This window comes from Trematomus bernacchii, unplaced genomic scaffold (assembly GCF_902827165.1).
Source record: "Trematomus bernacchii unplaced genomic scaffold, fTreBer1.1, whole genome shotgun sequence".
Taxonomy (NCBI): Eukaryota; Metazoa; Chordata; class Actinopteri; order Perciformes; family Nototheniidae; genus Trematomus; species Trematomus bernacchii.
Window position 1 is genome coordinate 448153 of NW_022987769.1, and position 27268 is coordinate 475420.

The window sequence follows — 27268 nt, forward strand, 5'->3', positions numbered from 1 at the left end:
TTTATTACTTATCGGATCTGCACAAACAAGATATCAGATTAAAGCTGAGATTCCACAGATTCTAGAGGTATAAGTATCATCACTGTGCGATCAAAACTCAGGGCAGCGAAGGCAAACCCAGACAACACACAACATAGCTTTACTGAGCCAAAACGGCAAATATGTCTTACCTTTGCTGTTTTCTGATCAAAAGTTCTGTTCAATGGCATTAAAGCGATAAAAACGCTGCTGAAGGTTAATCCAATGTGTCTGTGTCACTTTGAAATGATTTCTGATAATCCATCATCATATTTATGGCAATAAGCTTAGTTTTCAGTTTTCAGAGCGTAACGTAGCTTTCGGTTTGGGCAAGCTGCGTGCGCATCACTCTCACTCCTCATGGTAACGTGTAGGTGGATTTAGGAACTCCCTCTCGATTCCATTGGCTCTAACGGTTCAAAAGAGGTGTCAATCATCAAAATCGACCGATGGGTTCCAGAGATAGGTCAAATCCACCCAAATGACCCCAGAAGTGGGTTCTTTTTTCTAAACCTCTCTAAAAAGGTCAAATGTCACTTCTTTTGCATCAATCTTGATACAGGGTACTTATTATATGTTTACTATCCCATCTACTATCATCATAGTCATTCAAGGGTGGTTTTCACTATAAGTAATGGTTTATTTTTGGACGGACACTATAATTTACATTTTACTATGTTCAATCTGAATTAACTTTAAAATAAAAAACATCTATATTGATTCTGACTCTTCTACATCCAACTCACAGGTTTATCATTGCTTTGAGAACAAAGATTATTAATTTAACCCTTTTAGAAGTTAAGATATGGTCATTTGTTCTGGGAATGGCATTTTCGAGCCTGAGACCTGAAAACAGGCTCAGGGTTCAACAGGTTAAGAGTCTTTGGGACTTTTTGAAGGCTGTTTAAGACTCTATAAATCTCTGAGATTGTGTGTGTGTGTGTGTGTGTGTGTGTGTGTGTGTGTGTGTGTGTGTGTGTGTGTGTGTGTGTGTGTGTGTGTGTGTGTGTGTGTGTGTGTGTGTGTGTGTGTGTGTGTGTGTGTGTGCGTGCGTGCGTGTCTCTGTGTTGTTTTATCACCTTGCCCCTCCAGATGTATTTCCCCATCTGGTCTCTTTTTCCACACTCCATAGCAGCGGGATCCGTGGATGCAGCGCACCGTGCCGTTCTCCTGCACCTCTCCTCGCTCATTGGCTGCCGTGCTGTGAGGCTCCGCCGCCTGCGGCGGCTCCGTGAAGGCACACTCTCTGACCCCCACCTGGAGACCTGAACACACACATGTAGACCTGAACACACACATGTAGACCTGAACACACACATGTAGACCTGAACACACACATGTAGACCTAAACACACACCTGTAGACCTGAACACACACATGTAGACCTGAACACACACATGTAGACCTGAACACACACATGTAGACCTAAACACACACCTGTAGACCTGAACACACACATGTAGACCTAAACACACACCTGTAGACCTGTACACACACATGTAGACCTGAACACACACCTGTAGACCTGAACACACACATGTAGACCTGAACACACACATGTAGACCTAAACACACACATGTAGACCTGAACACACACATGTAGACCTAAACACACACATGTAGACCTGAACACACACATGTAGACCTAAACACACACATGTAGACCTGAACACACACATGTAGACCTAAACACACACATGTAGACCTAAACACACACATGTAGACCTGAACACACGCATGTAGACCTGAACACACACACACCTGTAGACCTGAACACACACATGTAGACCTAAACACACACATGTAGACCTGAACACACACATGTAGACCTGAATACACACATGTAGACCTGAATACACACATGTAGACCTGAATACACACATGTAGACCTGAACACACACATGTAGACCTGAACACACACATGTAGACCTGAACACACACATGTAGACCTGAACACACACATGTAGACCTGAATACACACATGTAGACCTGAACACACACCTGTAGACCTGAATACACACATGTAGACCTGAATACACACATGTAGACCTGAACACACACATGTAGACCTGAACACACACATGTAGACCTGAACACACACATGTAGACCTGAATACACACATGTAGACCTGAACACACACATGTAGACCTGAACACACACATGTAGACCTGAACACACACATGTAGACCTAAACACACACATGTAGACCTGAACACACACATGTAGACCTGAACACACACATGTAGACCTGAACACACACATGTAGACCTGAACACACACATGTAGACCTGAACACACACATGTAGACCTAAACACACACATGTAGACCTGAACACACACATGTAGACCTGAACACACACCTGTAGACCTGAACACACACATGTAGACCTAAACACACACCTGTAGACCTGAACACACACATGTAGACCTGAACACACACATGTAGACCTGAACACACACCTGTAGACCTGAACACACACACACCTGTAGACCTGAACACACACATGTAGACCTGAACACACACACACCTGTAGACCTGAACACACACATGTAGACCTAAACACACACATGTAGACCTGTACACACACATGTAGACCTGTACACACACATGTAGACCTGAACACACACATGTAGACCTGAACACACACATGTAGACCTAAACACACACATGTAGACCTGTACACACACATGTAGACCTGAACACACACATGTAGACCTGAACACACACATGTAGACCTGAACACACACATGTAGACCTAAACACACACATGTAGACCTGTACACACACATGTAGACCTGAACACACACATGTAGACCTGAACACACACATGTAGACCTGAACACACACATGTAGACCCTGAACACACACATGTAGACCTGAACACACACATGTAGACCTGTACACAACACATGTAGACCTGAACACACACATGTAGACCTGAACACACACATGTAGACCTGAACACACACATGTAGACCTGAACACACACATGTAGACCTGAACACACACATGTAGACCTGAACACACACATTGTAGACCTGAACACACACATGTAGACCGAACACACATGTAGACCTGTACACACACATGTAGACCTGAACACACACATGTAGACCTGTACACACACATGTAGACCTGAACACACACATGTAGACCTGAACACACACATGTAGACCTGAACACACACATGTAGACCTGAACACACACATGTAGACCTGAACACACACATGTAGACCTGAACACACACATGTAGAGATGTAGCAGCTAATTTAGGACAGTTTGAAACGCGAGGGTCGTGGTCGGCCCGTGAACGGCCCGTGGTCGGCCCGTGAACGGCCCGTGGTCGGCCCGTGATGAAGAGCTAGGGCTGTGCAATTAATCGTATTTTAATCGCAATTACGATTTTGGCCTGCCACAATTACGAAAACAACATAATCGAAAAAAACGATTATTTTGCTTGCTAGGTTGTGACAGTGCACTGCAACATATTTGATCTAATTTATTTGTATTTATCATATTTATATTTGTTTAGTAGCTTGTTGAAGTGCGCTCCAAAATATTTGTTGATCTTGTTTATTGGTATTTATTATTTTGATATTATTTATTTAAATGTTGATATAAATGTATCATTTATTTTATTTTTGTATTGGTTTTTCAGTTGAATTATACGTTCAGGGAAATCAACAGTTAAAAAGATACTGTTCAAATTATTATTTGTATTTAAAAGTTCAATAAATGGATGTTTTCAAAGTCATGAATAATCGTATTTAATAATCGTGATATCAATTATTGACCAAAAATAATCGTGATTATGATTTTTGCCATAATCGCACAGCCCTATGAAGAGCCGGCCCCCAGTCTGACTTGAGACCGCCCCCGTGATAAATAAATGTAATTATTGTGAAGCCAGCTGCAATGGATCATTGATCCACCAGGGGGTGCAGTGGGGTTCCACACTGGAGCTCATGTGAAATCAACTTCGATACAGTAAGCTGGATGTACAGTATGTCTGGTACTAATGTATAGCGGATCTTTGTTAAGATCCATATGTCACGGATAGGATCATACTCTGTGCTAAATAAGAGACATGTAATCATTTACAAAACATCACCATGTTGTTATTTAACAAAATAATGTTGTTTAGTCGAAAAAAACGAACGAGAGGAAATGCAGCCGGCTCTCCCGATTTTTAATCCTAATTTAATCATCATCTTCACCACGATCATTTATGTTTATGTCGCCGAATTGACATGAAATCACTGACAAATATGAATATTCTGTATTCAACTTCATTGAAACGATCAGGATGGGTGTTATTTTTCCCCATAATGACCAAGTCGCTGCAAATTATCCCGTTTATTACATGGCCACATTCTCAACAAAGTAACGACATGACTCCCAATCTTAATTGAAATGCTTTTATGGGTTTAGAAAATGTTTTTATTGATTTAAAAAAGAGTTGTATGTATTGATTTAAATTGACATGCATCCGCTAAGAAAAATAGTAACTAGACACTTGACACAGTGGCTTTTGGCAAAGCAGAAAAAGAACACTCAAACCGAGAGATGAGTTATTATTACAACGTGACTTCACTATTATTTAACAACTGTTTTTATTGGGTTCTTTTATTTGGGGTTAAGTATAGGTGAATTGCCCTAATGTGGGAAATGTTTTGCATTTCAGACTTCTGGAATATATTGCGATACGAACAGGGTTGGGAGGGTTACTTTGTAAATGTAATCATTTACTGATTACTGAATACATGGCTCTGAAAGTTGCATGTCTGGGGAATGATTTCGCGCCACGGTCCAGGCCCTTTGGTTATCTTTGAAGGAATCATGGACAGAATCTACTTTGAAAACAGTATCATCAAGGAAGCTGCAAGTCCATACATCAAGGAGCATTTTGGGTCGGATCACCGCTTCTTCCAAGACAATGACCCGAAACACAGCGCGGCTGCAGCTGCAATTGCGGCCGAGGGAATAAACTGGGTTAAAACTCCACCCGAATCTCCGGATTTGAATCCCATCGAGTTGGTCTGGCACTTGATGAAAGACTTCATTCGGAAGGAGGCTAAACCAGGCTCGAAGCAGGAGCTGATGCAAGCGATACAGGATTTTTGGAAGACAAGACTGACCCAAGAGACCTAATTACAGGCCTCAATAAAGTTCTGCCATTGGTTGTGCAAAATAACGGTGGACATAGTGGAAAGTGAAATTGACATTGTCAAATTTAATAAAAATACAAAATAATGTATCTGTGTACGTGTTTTACTGTACTGTGATCTGCATGCACTTATCAAACATTGAATTAAAGAATGGTGATATACACAGCTGTGATGCAGCGGGAGGAGCAAAACACACACTTCAAGTCAGATCATCACCCTTAGCTATTTCAATTACCTCTCAAACTACCTAAACTAGTTATAAATGTTTATTTTTACTGTCGGCCGGGTCACTCATTACTGGATCAGCTGCTGCATGAGACAGACACTGACGCTGTCAGAAGAGAGGGCAAAGAGAGGCTCCGTGTATTTTATTATTATATATAGTCGTTATTCATTTGTTTTAAAGCTCAATAAGGAAGATTTAAACTTTAACACACGTTGACCGGCGAAAAACTCTGCCCGGTTCCCTCGGCCCCCCACCACGTTGAATAAACAGAAGGCTGCTTTTGTGGAGGAAGTTACAGCGCTACGTACAGGCTCGGCATATGTACTGCAGCTTTTTCCAGCGGTATCCATAAATCTCTTAATTTTGACCTCAAAGTGCACCAGATTGATGCATTTAACTTCAATATAAAGAAAAACATCTTCTGTTGTAACAACAATAACATTATAAATAGTAACATAGCTGAACATGGTATTGCACATTTAGCTTTCAGTGTTACTGACCTGAGATGTTTTTATTACATGAATTAAGGTGACTGAGGCTTTTTAACATAGACTTTTCAGTGTCCCACATACCGTTCACCATCCCCCACCCCCCTACTGTATGTTGATTTTTGATGTCAATGGGTGGCATTTAGTACCTACCCCCCTCTGAGTGAATACCTGTTGACTTCACGTCACAAACCAGGGACTTTACTTCCTGATTTTTGGAAGACAAGACTGACCCAAGATACCTGTACATAGTACATGGTTTGAATTGGAGAAAGGCAATGGTTATCGATGGTGCTTTTAAAGCCTATTGTATACTAACTGTGTGATTTATGTTGCTTTTCAAATGCATATAGGCCACCCATTTACACTGCTCTTCCCGTCAAGAATATGAATAGAACTTAGTTAGATCACTTTACATTTCTGCGAATGAATTTTTAATCCCACACGTCTCGCCGACCCTGGAGTGACCACTGGCACTGGAATGACCGGTGGCAATGGTGTTTTTATTTATTCATTCATGTATTTAACAGGGACAGTGCACATTAATGAACACTTCTGTAAATGTGCCAGAGTTAGCCAAGAGGCTATTTTTCATCTGTAGTCCCTGGACAGATTTGAAAAGTCAATCAAAAACACATTTCATTTTAAACAAGTAAATACAATACATTTAAAACATGCAACATACATTACTGGGATACTTAAATAAAACAATTTAAAATACAGAACATTAAAACAAAACAAATAAAACAAAACAAAAGAACATGTTAAAACACAGGCAGTGGGCTGTAAGGAGCAGAAGATTGGGTCAGTGTTGGCAGAGCGTCTCCCCATCCCATTCAAATTCTAATTCTTGACTGAAAGAGCAGTGTTGCCTACACTACATGTAAATGGATGGCATTGCCTATATGCATTTGAAAATAATTAGTACCCCCCTCTGAGTGGGTGTTTCTCAATGTCGAGTAAAGCTGCTTCAGAGCCACTATTTCAAGCATACTACGTCATAGAGTGCCGCTGAAGTACTGTTCCAATCTCCAGCATACTTGGAAATCTACCGAGCCCGGCGTACTCCGTTTGGAGAAATATCGAGGCTGCACATGAGTAGACTCCGCGGTCTTAAAATCCCCACAATGCTTTGCGCACGGACCAATTTCCCCAAATCTGTGGCGGAAGATGTAAGAGGCGGGGCCTCTCATATGACGCACACCTGCACACTTGCTAGCCTGTTCCACTCTTTGTTTTCCAAATGCCAGGAAGTATTCTTGACTCGCTTCTGAAGCAAGATGCTCAGCAGACATGTGCTACCAAGCAAGCGTACTCCACATTGAGAACCACCCAGAGACTACGTGTTGAGTTCACATCTTGACTTTACTTCCTGATATTTGGAAGACTGACCCAAGATACCTGTACATAGTGGAAAGTGAAATTGACATTGTCAAATTTAATAAAAATACAAAATAATGTTCACATTTGGGAACCGATTGGAAACAAAGGACTCAATCTTTTGCTTCACATTGAGGGGAAGAGGCATTTCCCCATTGGTCCCAGTCCAGTTGGTTCTTTTCACCATTCTCCCATATGCTACAAATGGCTTTGTTTTGTTGACCTTTCAGATGTTGTTGTATAGCCTCTGGAGCAGAAATGAAAGAGTTTTAAAAATGTTTACGTGTTGGTAAGTTTTTAGGGAAATGTTGTAATATTGCAACGTTGGCCTGAGGTGGGAGCAGAATTTCTGTATTTCTACTCACATTGTCTGAATAAATATATTGAACAACTAAGGGTTAATTTGCAGGATTGATTGCTTACTTAGCCCTATATCAGTATATAGCATGAATAATAATCACACATCACTCATATTTGTTATGAATAATCATTTATCATTTATTAAATAGTAAGTCGCTTTGGATAAAAGCGTCAGCTAAATGCAATTTATGAAAGCCTCACTCAGGATTTTTTTACCAAGTGTTTTTATTGCTCTTGGGGCATTAAAAACAAGATTTTAACTTTAGTTTTTTATATAATATCTGCATTTTCTCTTTTGAAAAACTAAGTCTTAGTTTGGCCATAGTTATTTAATATATAAAGACTATATATTATTGAATTACAAGATTAGATATACTTCATTTGATCTAAAATATTGATGTGTTCAAATGCTCTTCTAAACAAAACTGAAAGTCCATGAAAGTTCTCTTCCTGTTTTTGTGAATGAAGCGCCATCTCCTGGTTAAATCCTGAAATTGAAAATCTGGCAACGCCCTCTTGGAAAATAGTGGGAGGGCTTAACATTCCCAGATACTGGTCTTTGGCAGGTCTTAGGCAGGTAACTGGCTGGTAGTAGGCAGGAAGCAGTAAGCTGGAGTCTGAAATAAGATGCTCCATCTGTAGCCCTGAACACACACATGTAGACCTGAACGCACACATGTAGACCTGAACACACACACGTAGACCTGAACACACACACGTAGACCTGAACACACACACGTAGACCTGAACACACACACGTAGACCTGAACACACACACGTAGACCTGAACACACACACACGTAGACCTGAACACACACACGTAGACCTGAACACACACACGTAGACCTGAACACACACACGTAGACCTGAACACACACACGTAGACCTGAACACACACACACGTAGACCTGAACACACACACGTAGACCTGAACACACACACGTAGACCTGAACACACACACGTAGACCTGAACACACACACGTAGACCTGAACACACACACGTAGACCTGAACACACACATGTAGACCTGAACACACACATGTAGACCTGTATGAATCCTTCAGGAAAGCCAGTGGAAGGAACACTCGTCACATATCATGAAAATCTGCTGCTGAGATTAACATGTGGTCACTGTGAGGAGACACTGTCTGTTTAGTCTACTGTAACACACACACACACACACACACACACACACACACACACACACACACACACACACACACACACACACACACACACACACACACACACACACACACACACGCTCACACAAACACACACACACGCTCACACAAAACACACACACACACACACACTCACACGCTCACACACACACACACGCTCACACGCTCACACACACGCACACACACTCACACGCTCACACACACACGCTCACAAACACACACACACACACACACAAACAATGAGAGGAAGGTGGAATGTGTGCTTCCTCGTCTTATCAAACACATCACAACAAAACACAAAAACGGACAGACTGGCTGACGACAGTGTGTGTGTGTGTGTGTGTGTGTGTGTGTGTGTGTGTGTGTGTGTGTGTGTGTGTGTGTGTGTGTGTGTGTGTGTGTGTGTGTGTGTGTGTGTGTGTGTGTGTGTGTGTGTGTGTCATGAGTTAATTGCAATAGTGATTCATTTTGATCTGTGTTCCTGTAACACACCCATAGATTTCCTTCCATAGTTAAATACATACTTTTTTCTTTAACCTTAATATAACTAGGCAGAAAGCTAAGCTAGAATAACAGTTTCCTTCTAACTCAGTGTTTGTGCTAAGCTAGGCTAACAGCCTCCCTCTGCTTCCAGTGTTTGTGCTAAGCTAGGCTAACATCCTCCCTCTGCCTCCAGTGTTTGTGCTAAGCTAGGCTAACAGCCTCCCTCTGCTTCCAGTGTTTGTGCTAAGCTAGGCTAACAGCCTTCCTCTGCCTCCAGTGTTTGTGCTAAGCTAGGCTAACAGCCTCCCTCTGCCTCCAGTGTTTGTGCTAAGCTAGGCTAACAGCCTCCCTCTGCTTCCAGTGTTTGTGCTAAGCTAGGCTAACAGCCTCCCTCTGCCTCCAGTGTTTGTGCTAAGCTAGGCTAACAGCCTCCCTCTGCTTCCAGTGTTTGTGCTAAGCTAGGCTAACAGCCTCCCTCTGCCTCCAGTGTTTGTGCTACGCTAGGCTAACGGCCTCCCTCTGCTTCCAGTGTTTGTGCTAAGCTAGGCTAACAGCCTCCCTCTGCCTCCAGTGTTTGTGCTAAGCTAGGCTAACAGCCTCCCTCTGCCTCCAGTGTTTGTGCTAAGCTAGGCTAACAGCCTCCCTCTGCCTCCAGTGTTTGTGCTAAGCTAGGCTAACAGCCTCCCTCTGCCTCCAGTGTTTGTGCTAAGCTAGGCTAACAGCCTCCCTCTGCTTCCAGTGTTTGTGCTAAGCTAGGCTAACAGCCTCCCTATGTCTAAGTGCTTGATGCTAAGCTAGCTGAATGAGTGTGTTGTGATGATATGAAGAAGTGTCTGAACTGACCGATGGCAGCAGGAAGAAGCAGGAAACACACTGCTAACACGGAGGCCATGTTGGATCCTCAGGTTTAATCCCTGCTGACTTCACTCCTCCATGGCCTCTCTGATCCAGGTGAGACCTGAAGTAAACACACAAATACACCTTCATACAGAAACACAGGAAACATCAGAGACTGGAGAGAGGAGCAGTGTGTTAGCCACTTATGGCGCGTTTCCACTACACGGCCTCGCTCGGCCCCGCTCGGTATGGCTGGGCCTCGTTAGGACTGGCTCACTTTATGGCGCATTTCCATTACAGTTTAGGAACTGGGGTAGTATCTATAGTAACGCAGTGTAGGCGGAGCCGTGACGTGATCTTCAGAGGACCCCAGAAAAACAACACAGCCGTTAGCTGTTAGCACTCAGAGCTCACAGCTCCTCATATCTGTTCAGAAACTAGACAAAAGTTAAACAAGTACAAACCACAGACTGCCTGTGTCATGGTGAATACAGTCGCTGCTTTATTTATGTCTGTAGGCCGTTGTTGTGAGTGTGGACGGTCGGAGCATATACTGCGTTAGCTTAGCCAATCTCCATTTAGAAAAACACGCATTTTAAAAGGTGTTTCTCCTGCCATCTGTCTGCAGACTTGACAAAGCATTAATTCATGGTTTTTACTAACCGGTATCAGTATGTTGTTACTTCGGCATCATTTTGAAACGTGTATTACAATTAAATCACGGTCAAATATGTCCATCTTGTTGTAGTTGTAGCCCCCTTGCCAGCGATGCTCTCTCTAGTTTAGCATACTCAGCCCGACTCAGCCTCGTTGTCTCTGGCCCTAGACCCACGATTTTATGAGGCCAGAAAAACTGTGAATTAGGACCCGCCGGCCGGTACTAGGCCAAGTGGAAACGCAACCAAAGACGGGCCGCTGACGTCACAGCCCTCTTAAACCGTGCTCCGCGCTGTAGTGGAAACGCGCCATTAGCGACTGGTCTGACACACAGAGGTCTTTAATGTCCGTCCATATTATAACCAATCAGATTTCTTTATACATGTTGCATTGTTGGCTCCTCCAACAATGCAACATGTATAAACAAACCCTAACCCTCAGGTCAGAAGAATGTCATTCTGCACTGTAGCTTTGTGCATATGACAAGAACACCTTTGAATCTTTCATCTTTGAAACCATGAAACCCCCCCACCTCATTCATTACCCTGTTATATCACAAGTTGACGTCTTGTGTTGCTGTAATGCTGAAATATGCTAATGAAGCGTTATGTAAAGAGTAGTCAAATCTAATCTAACTGATGTTTACACGACTCTGGAAGAAGACAAATATATCCTGTTAGCTAATAATGACATTACTATACTGATAATGGTATAAAGGATTCAAGTCCTCCTCCAACAGAGCAACATACATACAGGACATACAACTAATGAAACAGATCAAATACAATAATGAGTTAACCTGTTAGTGTTTCATCTTATTAATACCTGTCTTTGACCTTCATGGGCCATCAGTCTCTTTCTAACACACCTGTAATACACACACACACACACACACACACACACACACGCACACACATTTACAGACACACAAACACATACACACACACACACATGAATACACACACATTAACATACACACATTAACACACACCCACACGCACACACATTAACACACACAGACATTAACACACACCCACACGCACACACATTAACACACACAGACATTAACACACACGCACACACACACACACATTAACACACACACACGCCACAGACACACATTACAAAAAACACGTGTGTGTGTTAATAATGTGTGTGTGTGTGTGTGTGTGTGTGTGTGTGTGTGTGTGTGTGTGTGTGTGTGTGTGTGTATCTTCATATTACCGGTAAAATATCACCTGATCACCTTCGAAAATTACCGGTACCGTTTTTAGAGCTGAGGACAGAAGGGAGTGGCGCGCGCACACACACACACACACACACACACACACACACACACACACACACACACACACACACACACACACACACACACACACACACACACACCCCACACACCACTCACACACACACGCGCGCGGGCGCTTGCGTTAAAGGTGTGAGATATCTCACTGGTTCTAGATCTGGTTCTCACCTTGAGTCTGCTCGGTTCTGCAGGAGAACCGTTTGTCTGAGTCTCTCTCTCTGGTTCTGGTTCGGTTCGGCTCGCGTCGGCTCGGGTCCAGCTGTCAGTCCAGCTGCCGAACCTTCAGGAGACGAACCGTCTGTCCAAGTCTCTCTCTCTATCTCTCTGTGTCCCTGGTCCTGGTTTGGCTTGGCTCGGCTCGGTTCGGGTCCAGCTGTCGGTCCAGCTGTCGGTCCAGCTGCAGAACGGATCCGCAGAAATGAAGCTGCGTGTCGGTGTTTCAGAAAGACACCTGAAGGCACCACACACTGAGCTTCCGGACACTGTCACAATAAAAGCCCAATAAAAAGATGCTTTTATTGTGTAAATGTGTTGATGGAGAAGAAGGCATCCTATAAGAGCCATGACTCAGTGTCTGCTGACAGAAGATTCATCAAGGAGACAAACAGAGAGAAGTCCTGTGTTACAAACGTACAGCAAAGGGGAATCTAAAGAGGCGAGCAATAATAAAAAGAAGAAAAGCACACATTAGTAAAACAAAGAGAAACAAGTCCACGGCTGATAAACATCAGATCAGAGGAGGTCAGGTGGAGGTCAGGTGGAGGTCAGGTGGAGGTAACCCTTCAACATGTGCTGCAGGATATGGTTCATATGTTTTAGTCTGCATGGCCTTCTGATCATTCAAACATGCATTGTGTCAAAACAGAAGATATGTTTTTTTAGTCTAACATGACTGAGAACCAGAACCAGGTTTATCTCCAGGTGGGTTCACACCATAGACTGTATATATAAAGGTTCACACGTACGAGGAACTTGACTTGGTGTCGTGGTGCATACATCAAAGTAGAACAAACCCTAACCGCGGCTCCTCCAGGTGGTTCAGTCTGATTTGGCTCTTTCTCCACATCCTTACCTTTATATCTCATGTGTGCGTAGATACAGTGCAATCTTTCATTTCAATACAAGATTGAAATCTTTTATTGAAATATTTTATTTTAATTATTTTCTTTTATCTTTTCTTTAAATCTTTTTAATTGTATCTTTTATTGGACATTCTAACTTTAACATTTTATATTTATATATTTGATATTCTTTCATTCTTAACCCCCAAAAAATCCCCAGTTTAAATAAAGTACTCTGATTGGTTGTGATGATGTTCCAGCAGCAGGACTCCATGTCCCAGAGTGCACCGCGGCTCCTCCAGGTGGGAGTGTTCAGTCTGATGGAGAACACAGACAGACGGTGAGTCTACCGGAGCAGCATCAACCTGACCGGCAAGAGAAGAGAAGAGAAGCCGAGCGAGAGGCCCTGTTTGCGGGCGTTTCTCAGCCGGAGGGTCGGTGTTTCAGGTTCTCTGTGCCCGGTGTTTCTGGCTCTCTGTGCCCGGTGTTTCTGGCTCTCTGTCCCCGGTGTTTCTGGTTCTCTGTGCCCGGTGTTTCTGGCTCTCTGTCCCCGGTGCTCCGGTGTGTTTCTGGGATGGAGGAGGCTGCGGGATGCGGGCTCTGCGGGGTGAAGGTGATGTGTCGCTTCAGACCTCTCAACGAGTCCGAGAGGAGCCGAGGAGACAAGGACATCCCCAAATTCAACGGAGAGGACACCGTGGTGGTCGCGGTGAGTGTGTGTGTGTGTGTGTGTGTGTGTGTGTGTGTGTGTGTGTGTGTGTGTGTGTGTGTGTGTGTGTGTGTGTGTGTGTGTGTGTGTGTGTGTGTGTGTGTGTGTGTGTGTGTGTGTGTGTGTGTGTGTGTGTGTGTGTGTGTGTGTGTGTGTGTGTGTGTGTGTGGCACACCCTCGGTCTGTCAGCAACAATGGAAACCGGAACTCCTCTTCATCATCAAGAGGCTTTTTCATCATCATCTTCATCCTCAGTCATCAAACACTCTCTGCTATATAACATGTGCAATATTATTATTATTAATAATAATGTTCTATAATAACGTGCAGTTACGTATCTGCCACTACGTTTGGTTGCTCTACTAAACCCTGCTCGTCACTGTACAGTATTTACATGAACTATGTGAGCGTGTGTTTCCTGTAGAGATGTCACTGCTCTTGTCACTGCAGTCATATGTCCATATGTACATACTGTCAGTGTACAGTTTATTATCATGCTGCTGGGTTTACTGTCTTTCTGTAACTCTGGAACAACCATTTCCTTCAGGATAAATAGAGTCCTCTCTTATCTTATCTCTAATACATTCATTTCATGGAGGTTTAGAAATAATAATTAAAAATCAGTTTATTAAGTTAATTGAATATAAATAATAATAAATAATGAATTAATTACTTAAGTACAATAAATAAATAATAAACTATAATGTATGACTGATAATAAGTTCATCTCACCTTCAAAATAAAAGACAGACAAGACAATGTTTGTTTGTTTCTGTTATAAAATATTGATAGAAATCTGGAACAAAGGAATATATGAATAATAATCAACAGAGAATATAATAATACTCAGGTAGAATATAAGACCCCGTCCACACGGAGACGAAAACAAACCAAAGTCGTTTTCAAAAAGTCTTCTGTCCGCACGAGAGCGCTCGACCTGCTGGAGACGCTGTAGTACATATGCCGGGCCTGTAAGTGGCGCTGTACTTCCGCCACAAAATGCACCAAAAGCAGCGAAGAAGACCTCCCTGCATGGTTGCCATGGTTGCCTGGTTGCCCTTCTGGTTATTCTCCGCGGTGGATTCAGCAACATGTAGTTCATGTAGTTCTCCATGTCCACTTGTTGCTGATGGTTGTGGTCGAGCAGCTGTAGATGTTGCTCTAACATCTGTAGCATGGTCAGTAGCGTCTGTGATCCGCCTTTGTTGTTGTTGGCTAAACGCAGCAGCAATGACGCGGGGTGAGAGGCGGGGCTATGATCGTATAGGGCGTACACACGGAGCCGTTTGGCCCCCCAGAGCGTTTCGTACGTATAGTTCTGATATAATGAGACATAGTTCTGATATGAGACGTAGTTACATTACATTACATTTCATTTATCCAAAGCGACTTACAATTACAGGGACATTCTCCCTGGAGTAACTGAAGGGGGGGGGCCTTACTCAAAGTGGTGGTGTTCCAGGCGGGATTTGAACTCACGACCTTCCAATCTTCAGCCCACCTCACTATCCATTAGACCACCACAACCCCACTAGTTCTGATGTAATGAGACATAGTTCTGATGTAATGAGACATAGTTCTGATATAATGAGACATAGTTCTGATGTAATGAGACATAGTTCTAATGAGACATAGTTCTGATATAATGAGACATAGTTCTGATGTAATGAGACATAGTTCTGATGTAATGAGACATAGTTCTAATGAGACATAGTTCTGATGTAATGAGACATAGTTCTAATGAGACATAGTTCTGATGTAATGAGACATAGTTCTAATGAGACATAGTTCTGATGTAATGAGACATAGTTCTGATGTAATGAGACATAGTTCTGATATAATGAGACATAGTTCTGATATAATGAGACATAGTTCTGATGTAATGAGACATAGTTCTGATGTAATGAGACATAGTTCTAATGAGACATAGTTCTGATATAATGAGACATAGTTCTGATGTAATGAGACATAGTTCTGATGTAATGAGACATAGTTGCTTGATATGTTAATGAGACATAGTTCTGATGTAATGAGACATAGTTCTGATTGTAATGAGACATAGTTTCTGATATGATGAGACATAGTTCTGATAGTATGAGACATAGTTCTGATATAATGAGACATAGTTCTGATGTAATGAGACATAGTTCTGATGTAATGAGACATAGTTCTGATGTAATGAGACATAGTTCTGATATGATGAGACATAGTTCTGATGTAATGAGACATAGTTCTGATGTAATGAGACATAGTTCTGATGTAATGAGACATAGTTCTGATATAATGAGACATAGTTCTGATGTAATGAGACATAGTTCTAATGAGACATAGTTCTGATATAATGAGACATAGTTCTGATGTAATGAGACATAGTTCTGATGTAATGAGACATAGTTCTAATGAGACATAGTTCTGATGTAATGAGACATAGTTCTAATGAGACATAGTTCTGATGTAATGAGACATAGTTCTAATGAGACATAGTTCTGATGTAATGAGACATAGTTCTAATGAGACATAGTTCTGATGTAATGAGACATAGTTCTGATGTAATGAGACATAGTTCTGATGTAATGAGACATAGTTCTGATGTAATGAGACATAGTTCTAATGAGACATAGTTCTGATGTAATGAGACATAGTTCTGATATAATGAGACATAGTTCTGATGTAATGAGACATAGTTCTGATGTAATGAGACATAGTTCTGATGTAATGAGACATAGTTCTGATGTAATGAGACATAGTTCTGATATAATGAGACATAGTTCTGATGTAATGAGACATAGTTCTGATGTAATGAGACATAGTTCTGATGTAATGAGACATAGTTCTGATATAATGAGACATAGTTCTGATGTAATGAGACATAGTTCTGATATAATGAGACATAGTTCTGATGTAATGAGACATAGTTCTGATGTAATGAGACATAGTTCTGATATAATGAGACATAGTTCTGATGTAATGAGACATAGTTCTGATGTAATGAGACATAGTTCTGATGTAATGAGACATAGTTCTGATATAATGAGACATAGTTCTGATGTAATGAGACATAGTTCTGATATAATGAGACATAGTTCTGATATAATGAGACATAGTTCTGATATAATGAGACATAGTTCTGATATAATGAGACATAGTTCTGATGTAATGAGACATAGTTCTGATGTAATGAGGGGTATCTGTAAGGCATGTCTATATTATAATAATTGGTGGTTATATTATAACGAGGACTCATAAAGTCGACCTGTTTGTAGCAGATTTTTAGGATCATTACAATATTTCAGGAACTTTCTTTAAAACTCAATTTAAATCTAAAAACATTACATTTTCTGTAAAAAATCTGTCTTTCATTTAAAAAAGTCAAAAAATAAAATGTCCTGAATGAACTTTTTAAATGAGCTTTCCCACATGTGATACACACACACACACACACACACACACACACACACACACACACACACACACACACACACACACACACACACACACACACACACACACACACACACACACACACACACACCACACACACACACACACACACACACACACACACACACACACACACACACACACACACACACACACACACACACACACCGTTAGAGGAACGCTGACTGAGCTTCATTTGTTCAATTTAAATATTGCTATGTTATTATAGTTTTATTAAAATAGTTTTTTATCAGTGATCTGATTTTTTTGTATTTTTATCTCTGCCCCAAAAACACCCAGACGAATCCCTCGTGTTTATTTATATGATTATGATTATTATTGATAAACCTGTTTCAGGAGAGAAGCCAGTGATCCTTTCTCTCTTATTTTGAAAGGATGAAGGAATTCTACCGTAAACTTCCTGCCACTCATTTCATTTCCTGATTGAATGAGATGCGGGCCAGCTGCTGCAAAGCCTCATGGGAAATACTCTCCCTGTGACCCCTTGATTGTTATTATTGATTGATCTGGTCCTGTGTTAAATTGTGGACATTTCAGAATCTGGAAGTATTTGTATTACTATAATAAATACTGTCAGAATAATAAATACAATCAACATCAATAATATTAGAAATATATTCAATACAATTAATTTAGTCAATATAAAGAAAATACAAAATAATTAATATTATAATTTAGTCAATCCAGTTATTAAATATCCAATATGTATAATCAATAAAATCAATATAATTATTAAAGATGTGTGTGTGTGTGTGTGTGTGTGTGTGTGTGTGTGTGTGTGTGTGTGTGTGTGTGTGGTGTGTGTGTGTGTGTGTGTGTGTGTGTGTGTGTGTGTGTGTGTGTGTGTGTGTGTGTGTGTGTGTGTGTGTGTGTGTGTGTGTGTTCCAGGGGAAGCCGTATGTGTTCGACCGAGTCCTCGCTCCGGACTCTGAGCAGGTCCAGGTCTACGACTCCTGCGCCAAGCAGATCGTCAAAGGTCAGCTCCTTCTCTGTCATCATTATATATTATTATTATTTATTTTAATACAATTATTATTATTATACTATTATTTATTTTATTATTTATAACTGTGGTAATTATTTTTATATTTTCTTATTATAATTTATATAATTATTTCATTAATTTTTGTATTATGTTGTTATTATTGTGTTTGATGTATGTTGTATGTTACATGTGTAACATGTATGTCATGTGTGTGTTTCAGACGTGTTGGGGGGGGTACAACGGGACGATCTTTGCGTACGGCCAGACGGCGTCAGGAAAGACTCACACCATGGAGGTCAGACTCTCTTTATTCTCCATCTCTCACCTGAACGTGTGCACCTGAACGTGTGCACCTGAACGTGTGCACCTGAACGTGTGCACCTGAACGTGTCATCAGAACAAAAACCCATTTCCCTGAAGTGTTCTGTTCCAGCGTTGAGTGTCTTAATCTGAGTAATAACAGTGAGTATTAACAGTGAGTATTACTGAGTAACAGTGAGTGTATCCTCAGGGGAGTCTGCACAGCCCTCGTCTGATGGGGATCATCCCCAGAATCTCTCAGGATATCTTCGACCACATCTACGCCATGGACGAGAACCTGGAGTTCCACATCAAGGTGAGACCTGCCTGTCTGTCTGCCTGTCTGTCTGCCTCTCAGACACCTGTCTGCCCTCAGACACCTGTCTGCCTCTCAGACACCTGTCTGTCTGCCTCTCAGACACCTGTCTGTCTGCCTCTCAGACACCTGTCTGCCTCTCAGACACCTGTCTGCCTCTCAGACACCTGTCTGCCTCTCAGACACCTGTCTGTCTGCCTCTCAGACACCTGTCTGCCTCTCAGACACCTGTCTGTCTGCCTCTCAGACACCTGTCTGTCTGCCTCTCAGACACCTGTCTGTCTGCCTCTCAGACACCTGTCTGATGTCAGGGTTAACATAGAGCGTGTCAGGGTTAATCTGAGACAGAGAGCGCCCCCTAGAGGAGCTGCACCTCTCCTGCTTCCTGAGGGTGACCATTATTATTTTAATATTTGTTTGTTTTTTAATATTATTTATATATTTTTAGATTATTATTTTGAACTTTATATATATTTTATTATTATTATTTATAATATAATTTATAATTGTACTGTTTTTATTTTTTTCACTAGGATTGTATGATTTGATTTGATATGTAATAGCAGGTGTTTATATGATCCTGTGTGCATGCGTCCTGCAGAGGGAGCAGCGATGCGTTCAGGGAGCAGCGATGCGTTCAGGGACCCGCTGCGCTCCATATGTTTCTGACCTGCTGCTCTGCTCTCTGCATTCCATACAACACGTATAAATACCACATAAAACACACAGGGTGTTCATTCACAGGAGATTAATATAAGTATTAATCACATTACAGCTTGTTGTGTTTTTGAATATAACATCTAGATAATAACATGTGTAGAAATACACAGTTATTATAGTATCGTAGTATCATGTATTACTGCTCAATGAACCATGTCTGCCTCTTTCTGCAGGTCTCTTATTTTGAAATCTATCTGGATAAAATCAGAGACTTACTGGATGGTGAGTCAACATATTTAATATAGTAATATTTATATGTACTGTATATGTATATGTTTATAGGACGGATGTGTTTCATCTTTTAGTGTCGAAGACAAACCTGGCCGTTCACGAGGACAAGAACAGAGTTCCCTTTGTGAAGGTGAGTACTCTGTAGTACTAATACTGTAGTACTACTCAGACTGTAGTACTCAGACTGTAGTACTAATACTGTAGTACTCAGACTGTAGTACTAATACTGTAGTACTCAGACTGTAGTACTAATACTGTAGTACTCAGACTGTAGTACTCAGACTGTAGTACTAATACTGTAGTACTCAGACTGTAGTACTAATACTGTAGTACTCAGACTGTAGTACTCAGACTGTAGTACCACTGTAGTACTCAGACTGTAGTACTCAGACTATAGTACTAATACTGTAGTACTCAGACTGTAGTACTCAGACTGTAGTACCACTGTAGTACTCAGACTGTAGTACTCAGACTATAGTACTCATAATGTGTACTTACTGTCAGTACTGTGTTAATGTGTACTTCCTGTCAGTACTGTAGTACTCATACTGTGTACTTCCTGTCAGTACTGTGTTAATGTGTACTTCATGTCAGTACTGTGTTATGTGTACTTCCTGTCAGTACTGTAGTACTCGTACTGTGTACTTCCTGTACTTCCTGTACTTCCTGTCAGTACTGTAGTACTCATACTGTGTGCTTCCTGTCAGTACTGTAGTACTCGTACTGTGTACTTCCTGTACTTCCTGTACTTCCTGTCAGTACTGTAGTACTCATACTGTGTGCTTCCTGTACTTCCTGTCAGGGCTGCACGGAGCGTTTTGTTTCCAGTCCAAATGAAGTGATGGACGTCATCGACGAGGGGAAAGCAAACCGGCACGTCGCCGTCACCAGTCAGTACTGCTATTACTACTGTTATTACTAACCAGTGGCGAGCCGTCAGGGCCCTCTAGGCCCTCTGTGAGGGCCTAAGATATTCCAAAAAATAATATTTAAAAACATTAAAAAAATATATATTTTTTTTAAATATATATTTTTTTAATATTATTTTTGTTATATTTTTCATTCGTTTTACCGAAAAAAAACTTGATTTAATAAAATAACATTTCCAAAGAAATAAATCCTTCGAATCTGCCTGTTCAGTCTCTGTTTGAATGTCAGTTTACTATAGCGGGCCTCTCTGCGATTCACAGAGGGTTGCTATAGTAACTGAACGAGAGAGTAATGTCAAATGACAGTACAATTGACCAATCATATCTTCCCTCTAAATGGGTGGGTTTTATTATCGCGGACTTTATGACGAGTTCCGCCCGCTGTGAAACTTTTCTTGTTTCCATAGCAACAACAACTTCCTGTCAACATTGTGAACTCGCCTTCAAAATAAAAGCATGCCAAATTACACTTAAGACATACAACTGCAACGAAAGTAACAAACACAATGCAATATCCTTTTCAATGTCAAAGAACACAAATTGGGTTCACAGGTGTTGTTTTGTGTGGTAGAGGGTCGCTGTCATTGATGCGTTTTGCACCCTGGGCCGTTGTTTTGATATTCCTCTGAAGTATACGCTGTGACGTAATAACTCTTTTTTTTCTTTTTTTTTCGAGGGAAGGGGTGGGGGTCAGAGGGCCTAGGTATAAAGCTCACGGCTCGCCACTGTTACTAACAATACTACTGCTATTACTACTGTTATTACTAACAATACTACTGCTATTACTACTGTTATTACTACTATCAATACTACTGTTATTATTGTTATTACTACTGTTATTATTGTTATTACTACTGTAAGAATAATACAATTCATCGTGTTCACGGTGTTCAAGGTGTTCATGGTGTTCAACGTGTTCATGGTGTTCATGGTGTTCAACGTGTTCATGGTGTTCATGGTGTTCAACGTGTTCATGGTGTTCAACGTGTTCAACGTGTTCATGGTGTTCATGGTGTCATGGTGTTCAACGTGTTCATGGTGTTCAACGTGTTCAACGGTATCAGGTGTTCATGGTGTTCATGGTGTTCAACGTGTTCATGTGTTTCATGGTGTTCAACGTGTTCATGGTGTTCACGGTGTTCAAGGTGTTCATGGTGTTCACGTGTTCATGGTGTTCAATGTGTTCAACGTGTTCATGGTGTTCATGGTGTTCAACTGTTTCATGGTGTTCAACGTGTTCAACGTGTTCATGGTTGTTCATGGTGTTCATGGTGTTCAACGGGTTCATGGTGTTCAACGTGTTCAACGTGTTTCATGGTGTTCATGGTGTTCATGGTGTTCAACGTGTTCATGGTGTTCATGGTGTTCAACGTGTTCATGGTGTTCAAAACGTGTTCATGGTGTTTCACAACGTGTTCATGGTGTTCATGGTGTTCAACGTGTTCATGGTGTTCAACGTGTTCATGGTGTTCATGGTGTTCATGGTGTTCAACGTGTTCAACGTGTTCATGGTGTTCAACGTGTTCATGGTGTTCAACGTGTTCATGGTGTTCAACGTGTTCAATATGTTCATGGTGTTCAACGTGTTCATGGTGTTCAACGTGTTCAACGTGTTCATGGTGTTCAACGTGTTCATGGTGTTTCAACTGTTCAAGCGTGTGCATGGTGTTCAACGTGTTCATGGTGTTCAACGTGTTCATGGTGTTCAACGTGTTCAATATGTTCATGGTGTTCAACGTGTTTCATGGTGTTCAACGTGTTTCAACGTGTTCATTGGTGTTCAACGTGTTCATGGTGTTCAACGTGTTCACGTGTTCATGGTGTTCAAACGTGTTCATGGTGTTCAACGTGTTCATGGTGTTCAACGTGTTCAATATGTTCATGGTGTTTCAACGTGTTCATGGTGTTCAAACGTGTTCAACGTGTTCATGGTGTTCATGTTGTTCAACGTGTTCATGGTGTTCAACGTGTTCAACGTGTTCATGGTGTTCAAACGGTCATGGTGTTCATGGTGTTCAACGTGTTCATGGTGTTCAACGTGTGTCAATATGTTCATGGTGTTCACGTGTTCATGGTGTTCAAACGTGTTCAACGTGTTTCATGGTGTTCATGGTGTTCATGGTGTTCACGTGTTCAACGTGTTCAACGTGTTCAAACGTGTTCACGTGTTCAAGGTGTTCCAACGTGTTCATGGTGTTCAATGTGTTCATGGTGTTCATGGTGTTCAACGTGTTCAACGTGTTCACGGGTTTCAACGTGTTCATGGTGTTCAACGTGTTCATGGTGTTCACGTGTTCAACGTGTTCATGGTGTTCAACGTGTTCATGGTGTTCAACGTGTTCATGGTGTTCACGTGTTCATGGTGTTCAACGTGTTCACGTGTTCATGGTGTTCAACGTTCATGGTGTTCAACGTGTTCATGGTGTTCAACGTGTTCAACGTGTTCATGGTGTTCAACGTGTTCAACGTGTTCATGGTGTTCAACGTGTTCATGGTGTTTATGGTGTTCAACGTGTTCAACTGTTCACGGTTCATGGTGTTCATGGTTCAACGTGTTCAACTTGTTCATGGTGTTCAACGTGTTTCAACGTGTTCATGGTGTTCAACGTGTTCAACGTGTTCATGGTGTTCAACGTGTTCATGGTGTTCACGTGTTCAACGTGTTCATTGGTGTTTCAACGTGTTCATGGTGTTCAACGTGTTCATGTGTTCAACGTGTTCATGGTGTTCATGTGTTCAACGTGTTCATGGTGTTCAAACGTGTTCATGGTGTTCAACGTGTTCATGGTGTTCAACGTGTTCAACGGTGTTCATGGTGTTCAACGTGTTCAACGTGTTCATGGTGTTCAACGTGTTCATGGTGTTTTGGTTCAACGTGTTCAACGTGTTCAACGTGTTCATGGTGTTCATGTGTTCAACGTGTTCAACGTGTTCAACTTGTTCATGGTGTTCAACGTGTTCAACGTGTTCATGGTGTTCAACGTGTTCAACGTGTTCATGGTGTTCAACGTGTTCATGGTGTTCAACGTGTTCATGGTGTTCATGGTGTTCAACGTGTTCAACGTGTTCATGGTGTTCATGGTGTTCAACGTGTTCATGGTGTTCATGGTGTTCAACGTGTTCATGGTGTTCAACGTGTTCATGGTGTTCAACGTGTTCATGGTGTTCAACGTGTTCAACGTGTTCATGGTGTTCAACGTGTTCATGGTGTTCATGGTGTTCAACGTGTTCATGGTGTTTCAACGTGTTCATGGTGTTTCAACGTGTTCATGGTGTTTCAACGTGTTCAACGTGTTCATGGGTGTTTCAACGTGTTCAACGTGTTCATGGTGTTCAACGTGTTCATGGTGTTTATGGTGTTCAACGTGTTCAACGTGTTCAACGTGTTCATGGTGTTCAACGTGTTCAACGTGTTCAACTTGTTCATGGTGTTCAACGTGTTCAACGTGTTCATGGTGTTCACGTGTTCAACGTGTTCATGGTGTTCAACGTTGTTCACGTGTTCATAGTGTTCAACGTGTTCATGGTGTTCAACGTGTTCATGGTGTTCATGGTGTTCAACGTGTTCAACGTGTTCATGGTGTTCATGGTGTTCAACGTGTTCAACGTGTTCAACGTGTTCATGGTGTTCAACGTGTTCATGGTGTTCAACGTGTTCAACGTGTTCAACTTGTTCATGGTGTTCAACGTGTTCATGTTCATGGTGTTCATGGTGTTTCAACGTGTTCATGGTGTTCAACGTGTTCAACGTGTTCATGGTGTTCAACGTGTTCATGGTGTTCAACGTGTTCATGGTGTTCATGGTGTTCAACGTGTTCAACGTGTTCATGGTGTTCAACGTGTTCAACGTGTTCAACTTGTTCATGGTGTTCAACGTGTTCAACGTGTTCAACGTGTTCATGGTGTTCAACGTGTTCAACGTGTTCAACTTGTTCATGGTGTTCAACGTGTTCACAACGTGTTCATGGTGTTCATGGGGTGTTCAACGTGTTCAAACGTGTTCAACGTGTTCAACGTGTTCATGGTGTTTTTGTGGTCCTGACGCAGCATTTGTGTGTTTCGTTGTCAGACTGAACGAGCACAGCTCTCGCAGCCACAGCATCTTCCAGATCAACATCAAGCAGGAAAACGTGGAGACGGAGCTCAAACTGTCGGGAGAAAACTCTTACCTGGTGGACCTGGCCGGGAGCGAGAAGGGTAACGGCTAGCATTAGCTTAGCATTCCACCACGTCATATTTGGGAAACCTTTCCAAAGAGAGCAGCACAGAAACATCCAGAGTCACACATCTAAATCAAACAAACCAATACAAATAACACACTCTTAGAAAGACAATCTTGAGACCCGTTGAATGACGATGTTTTTGTCCAGGTGAGTAAGACAGGGGCAGAAGGCGCCGTGTTGGACGAAGCCAAGAACATCAACAAGTCTCTGTCGGCTCTCGGGAACGTGATCGCTGCTCTGAGCGAAGGAACGGTGAGTCCCAAAAATAACCTGAGATATCACAAGCTGAACTTTATGTAGTCTAAACGTTAGGAGTCCTGTCAGGGTCCAGGACTCATTCCTGCACCACTAACTGATGTGTGTTTGTAGAAAACCCACGTCCCGTACAGAGACAGTAAGATGACCCGGATCCTGCAGGACTCTCTGGGGGGAAACTGCCGGACCACCATCATCATCTGCTGCTCGCCTTCAGCCTACAACGAGGCCGAGACCAAGTCCACCCTCATGTTCGGACAGAGGTACCTCAGAGACTCACCTGTTGGAGCAATGAAGCACTTCTCTGTGAAATGGTCTGATGTGGGGGGGGGGGTTATCTGGAAGGACTTATTCACATTACATCAACACCACGAGACAGAACAAGGTCGAGGACTGGGGTTCAAACTGTTTACGTCCTTTCTGTCTGAACATCATCAGATTACATACTGAGATTAGTGCAGTATTAAGGCTAATTAAGGCTTTTTATCAATTCACACACAATCCGTCAGTCCGTCTATCTTTCCGTCCATCAGTCCTTCCATCAGTCCTTCCATCAGTCGTCCATCAGTCCGTCCGTCTATCTTTCCGTCCCATCAGTCCCGTCCATCAGTCCGTCCATCAGCTGTTTCCTGTCAGAGAGCGCACAGTTGTCTGAATGTTGTCTCTGTGTCTCAGAGCGAAAACCATAAAGAACATGGTGTCTGTGAACCTGGTAGTTGACGGCTGAGGAGTGGAAGAAGAAGTACGAGAAGGAGAAGGAGAAGACACCGGGGTCCTGAACGTCGTGATCCAGAAACTGGAGAACGAACTGAGCGCTGGAGGAAAAGGTAAACAGGAAGTTTATAGAGTTGAATCTTTTAATTATTATTATGTCTTTATTGATTTAGAACCATGCATCAAAATACATGTAATCTTGAAGGGAGAAAAGCTAATGATGTGTTGCCAGTTAAACTGTTGTGTTGTCAGAGGACGTTTTGATCAAGTTTGAGATGTTAACTCCTCAGGTGAGTCAGTACCTTGTGGTGGAGCAGCTGAGCAGCAGAAACAAGCACGAGCAGCAGTGAGACCTCAGCAGTGATTGACAGCTTGGTCCCGCCCCCTGCCACCGCTGTCAGACGGAGAGAAGACGCAGTACGAGACGCTCATCACCGACCTGTACCAGCAGCTGGATTACAAAGTGAGTTTACCTATACCAGCAGCTGGATTCAACGTGAGTCCTACCTGTAACCAGCAGCTGGATTACAAAGTGAGTCCTACCTATCCAGCAGCTGGATTACAAAGTGAGTCCTACCTGTACCCAGCAGCTGGATTACAAAGTGAGTCCTACCTATACCAGCAGCTGGATTACAAGTGAGTCCTACCTGTACCAGCAGCTGGATTACAAGGTGAGTCTACCTATACCAGCAGCTGGATACAAAGTGAGTCCTACCTGTACCAGCAGCTGGATTACAAAGTGAGTTTATACCTATACCAGCACGCTGGATTACAAGTGAGTCCTACCTGTACCAGCAGCTGGATTACAAGTGAGTCCTACCTGTACCAGCAGCTGGATTACAAAGTGAGTCCTACCTATACCAGCAGCTGGATTACAAAGTGAGTCCTACCTGTACCAGCAGCTGGATTACAAAGTGAGTCCTACCTGTACCAGCAGCTGGATTACAAGGTGAGTCTCACCTGTACCAGCAGCTGGATTACAAAGTGAGTCCTACCTGTACCAGCAGCTGGATTACAAGGTGAGTCTCACCTGTACCAGCAGCTGGATTACAAAGTGAGTCCTACCTGTACCAGCAGCTGGATTACAAAGTGAGTCCTACCTGTACACAGCACTGGATTACAGGTGAGTCTCACCTGTACCAGCAGCTGGATTACAAGTGAGTCCTACCTGTATCAGAATCAGAATCACAGTTCCTTTATTGTCCCGCAGCGGGGACATTTACAGTACAACAAGAGTATGCACACGTTCTTAA

The 27268-nt window shown here is 42.2% G+C and overlaps 1 protein-coding gene and 1 pseudogene across 1 annotated transcript in view; one reads left to right on the plus strand and one right to left on the minus strand.

The window, feature by feature from the left end:
* Positions 1-12547, minus strand: part of LOC117496743 (bone morphogenetic protein receptor type-2-like) — a 40951-nt gene extending 28404 nt beyond the window's left edge. Inside the window, 3 exon segments of the mRNA XM_034148480.1 lie at positions 1098-1283; positions 10154-10268; positions 12279-12547. Of these exon segments, the coding sequence (XP_034004371.1) occupies positions 1098-1283; positions 10154-10202 (235 nt within the window). The 5' untranslated portion in view covers positions 10203-10268; positions 12279-12547.
* Positions 12548-13442: 895 nt separating this feature from the next.
* Positions 13443-27268, plus strand: part of LOC117496741 — a 30986-nt pseudogene continuing 17160 nt past the window's right edge.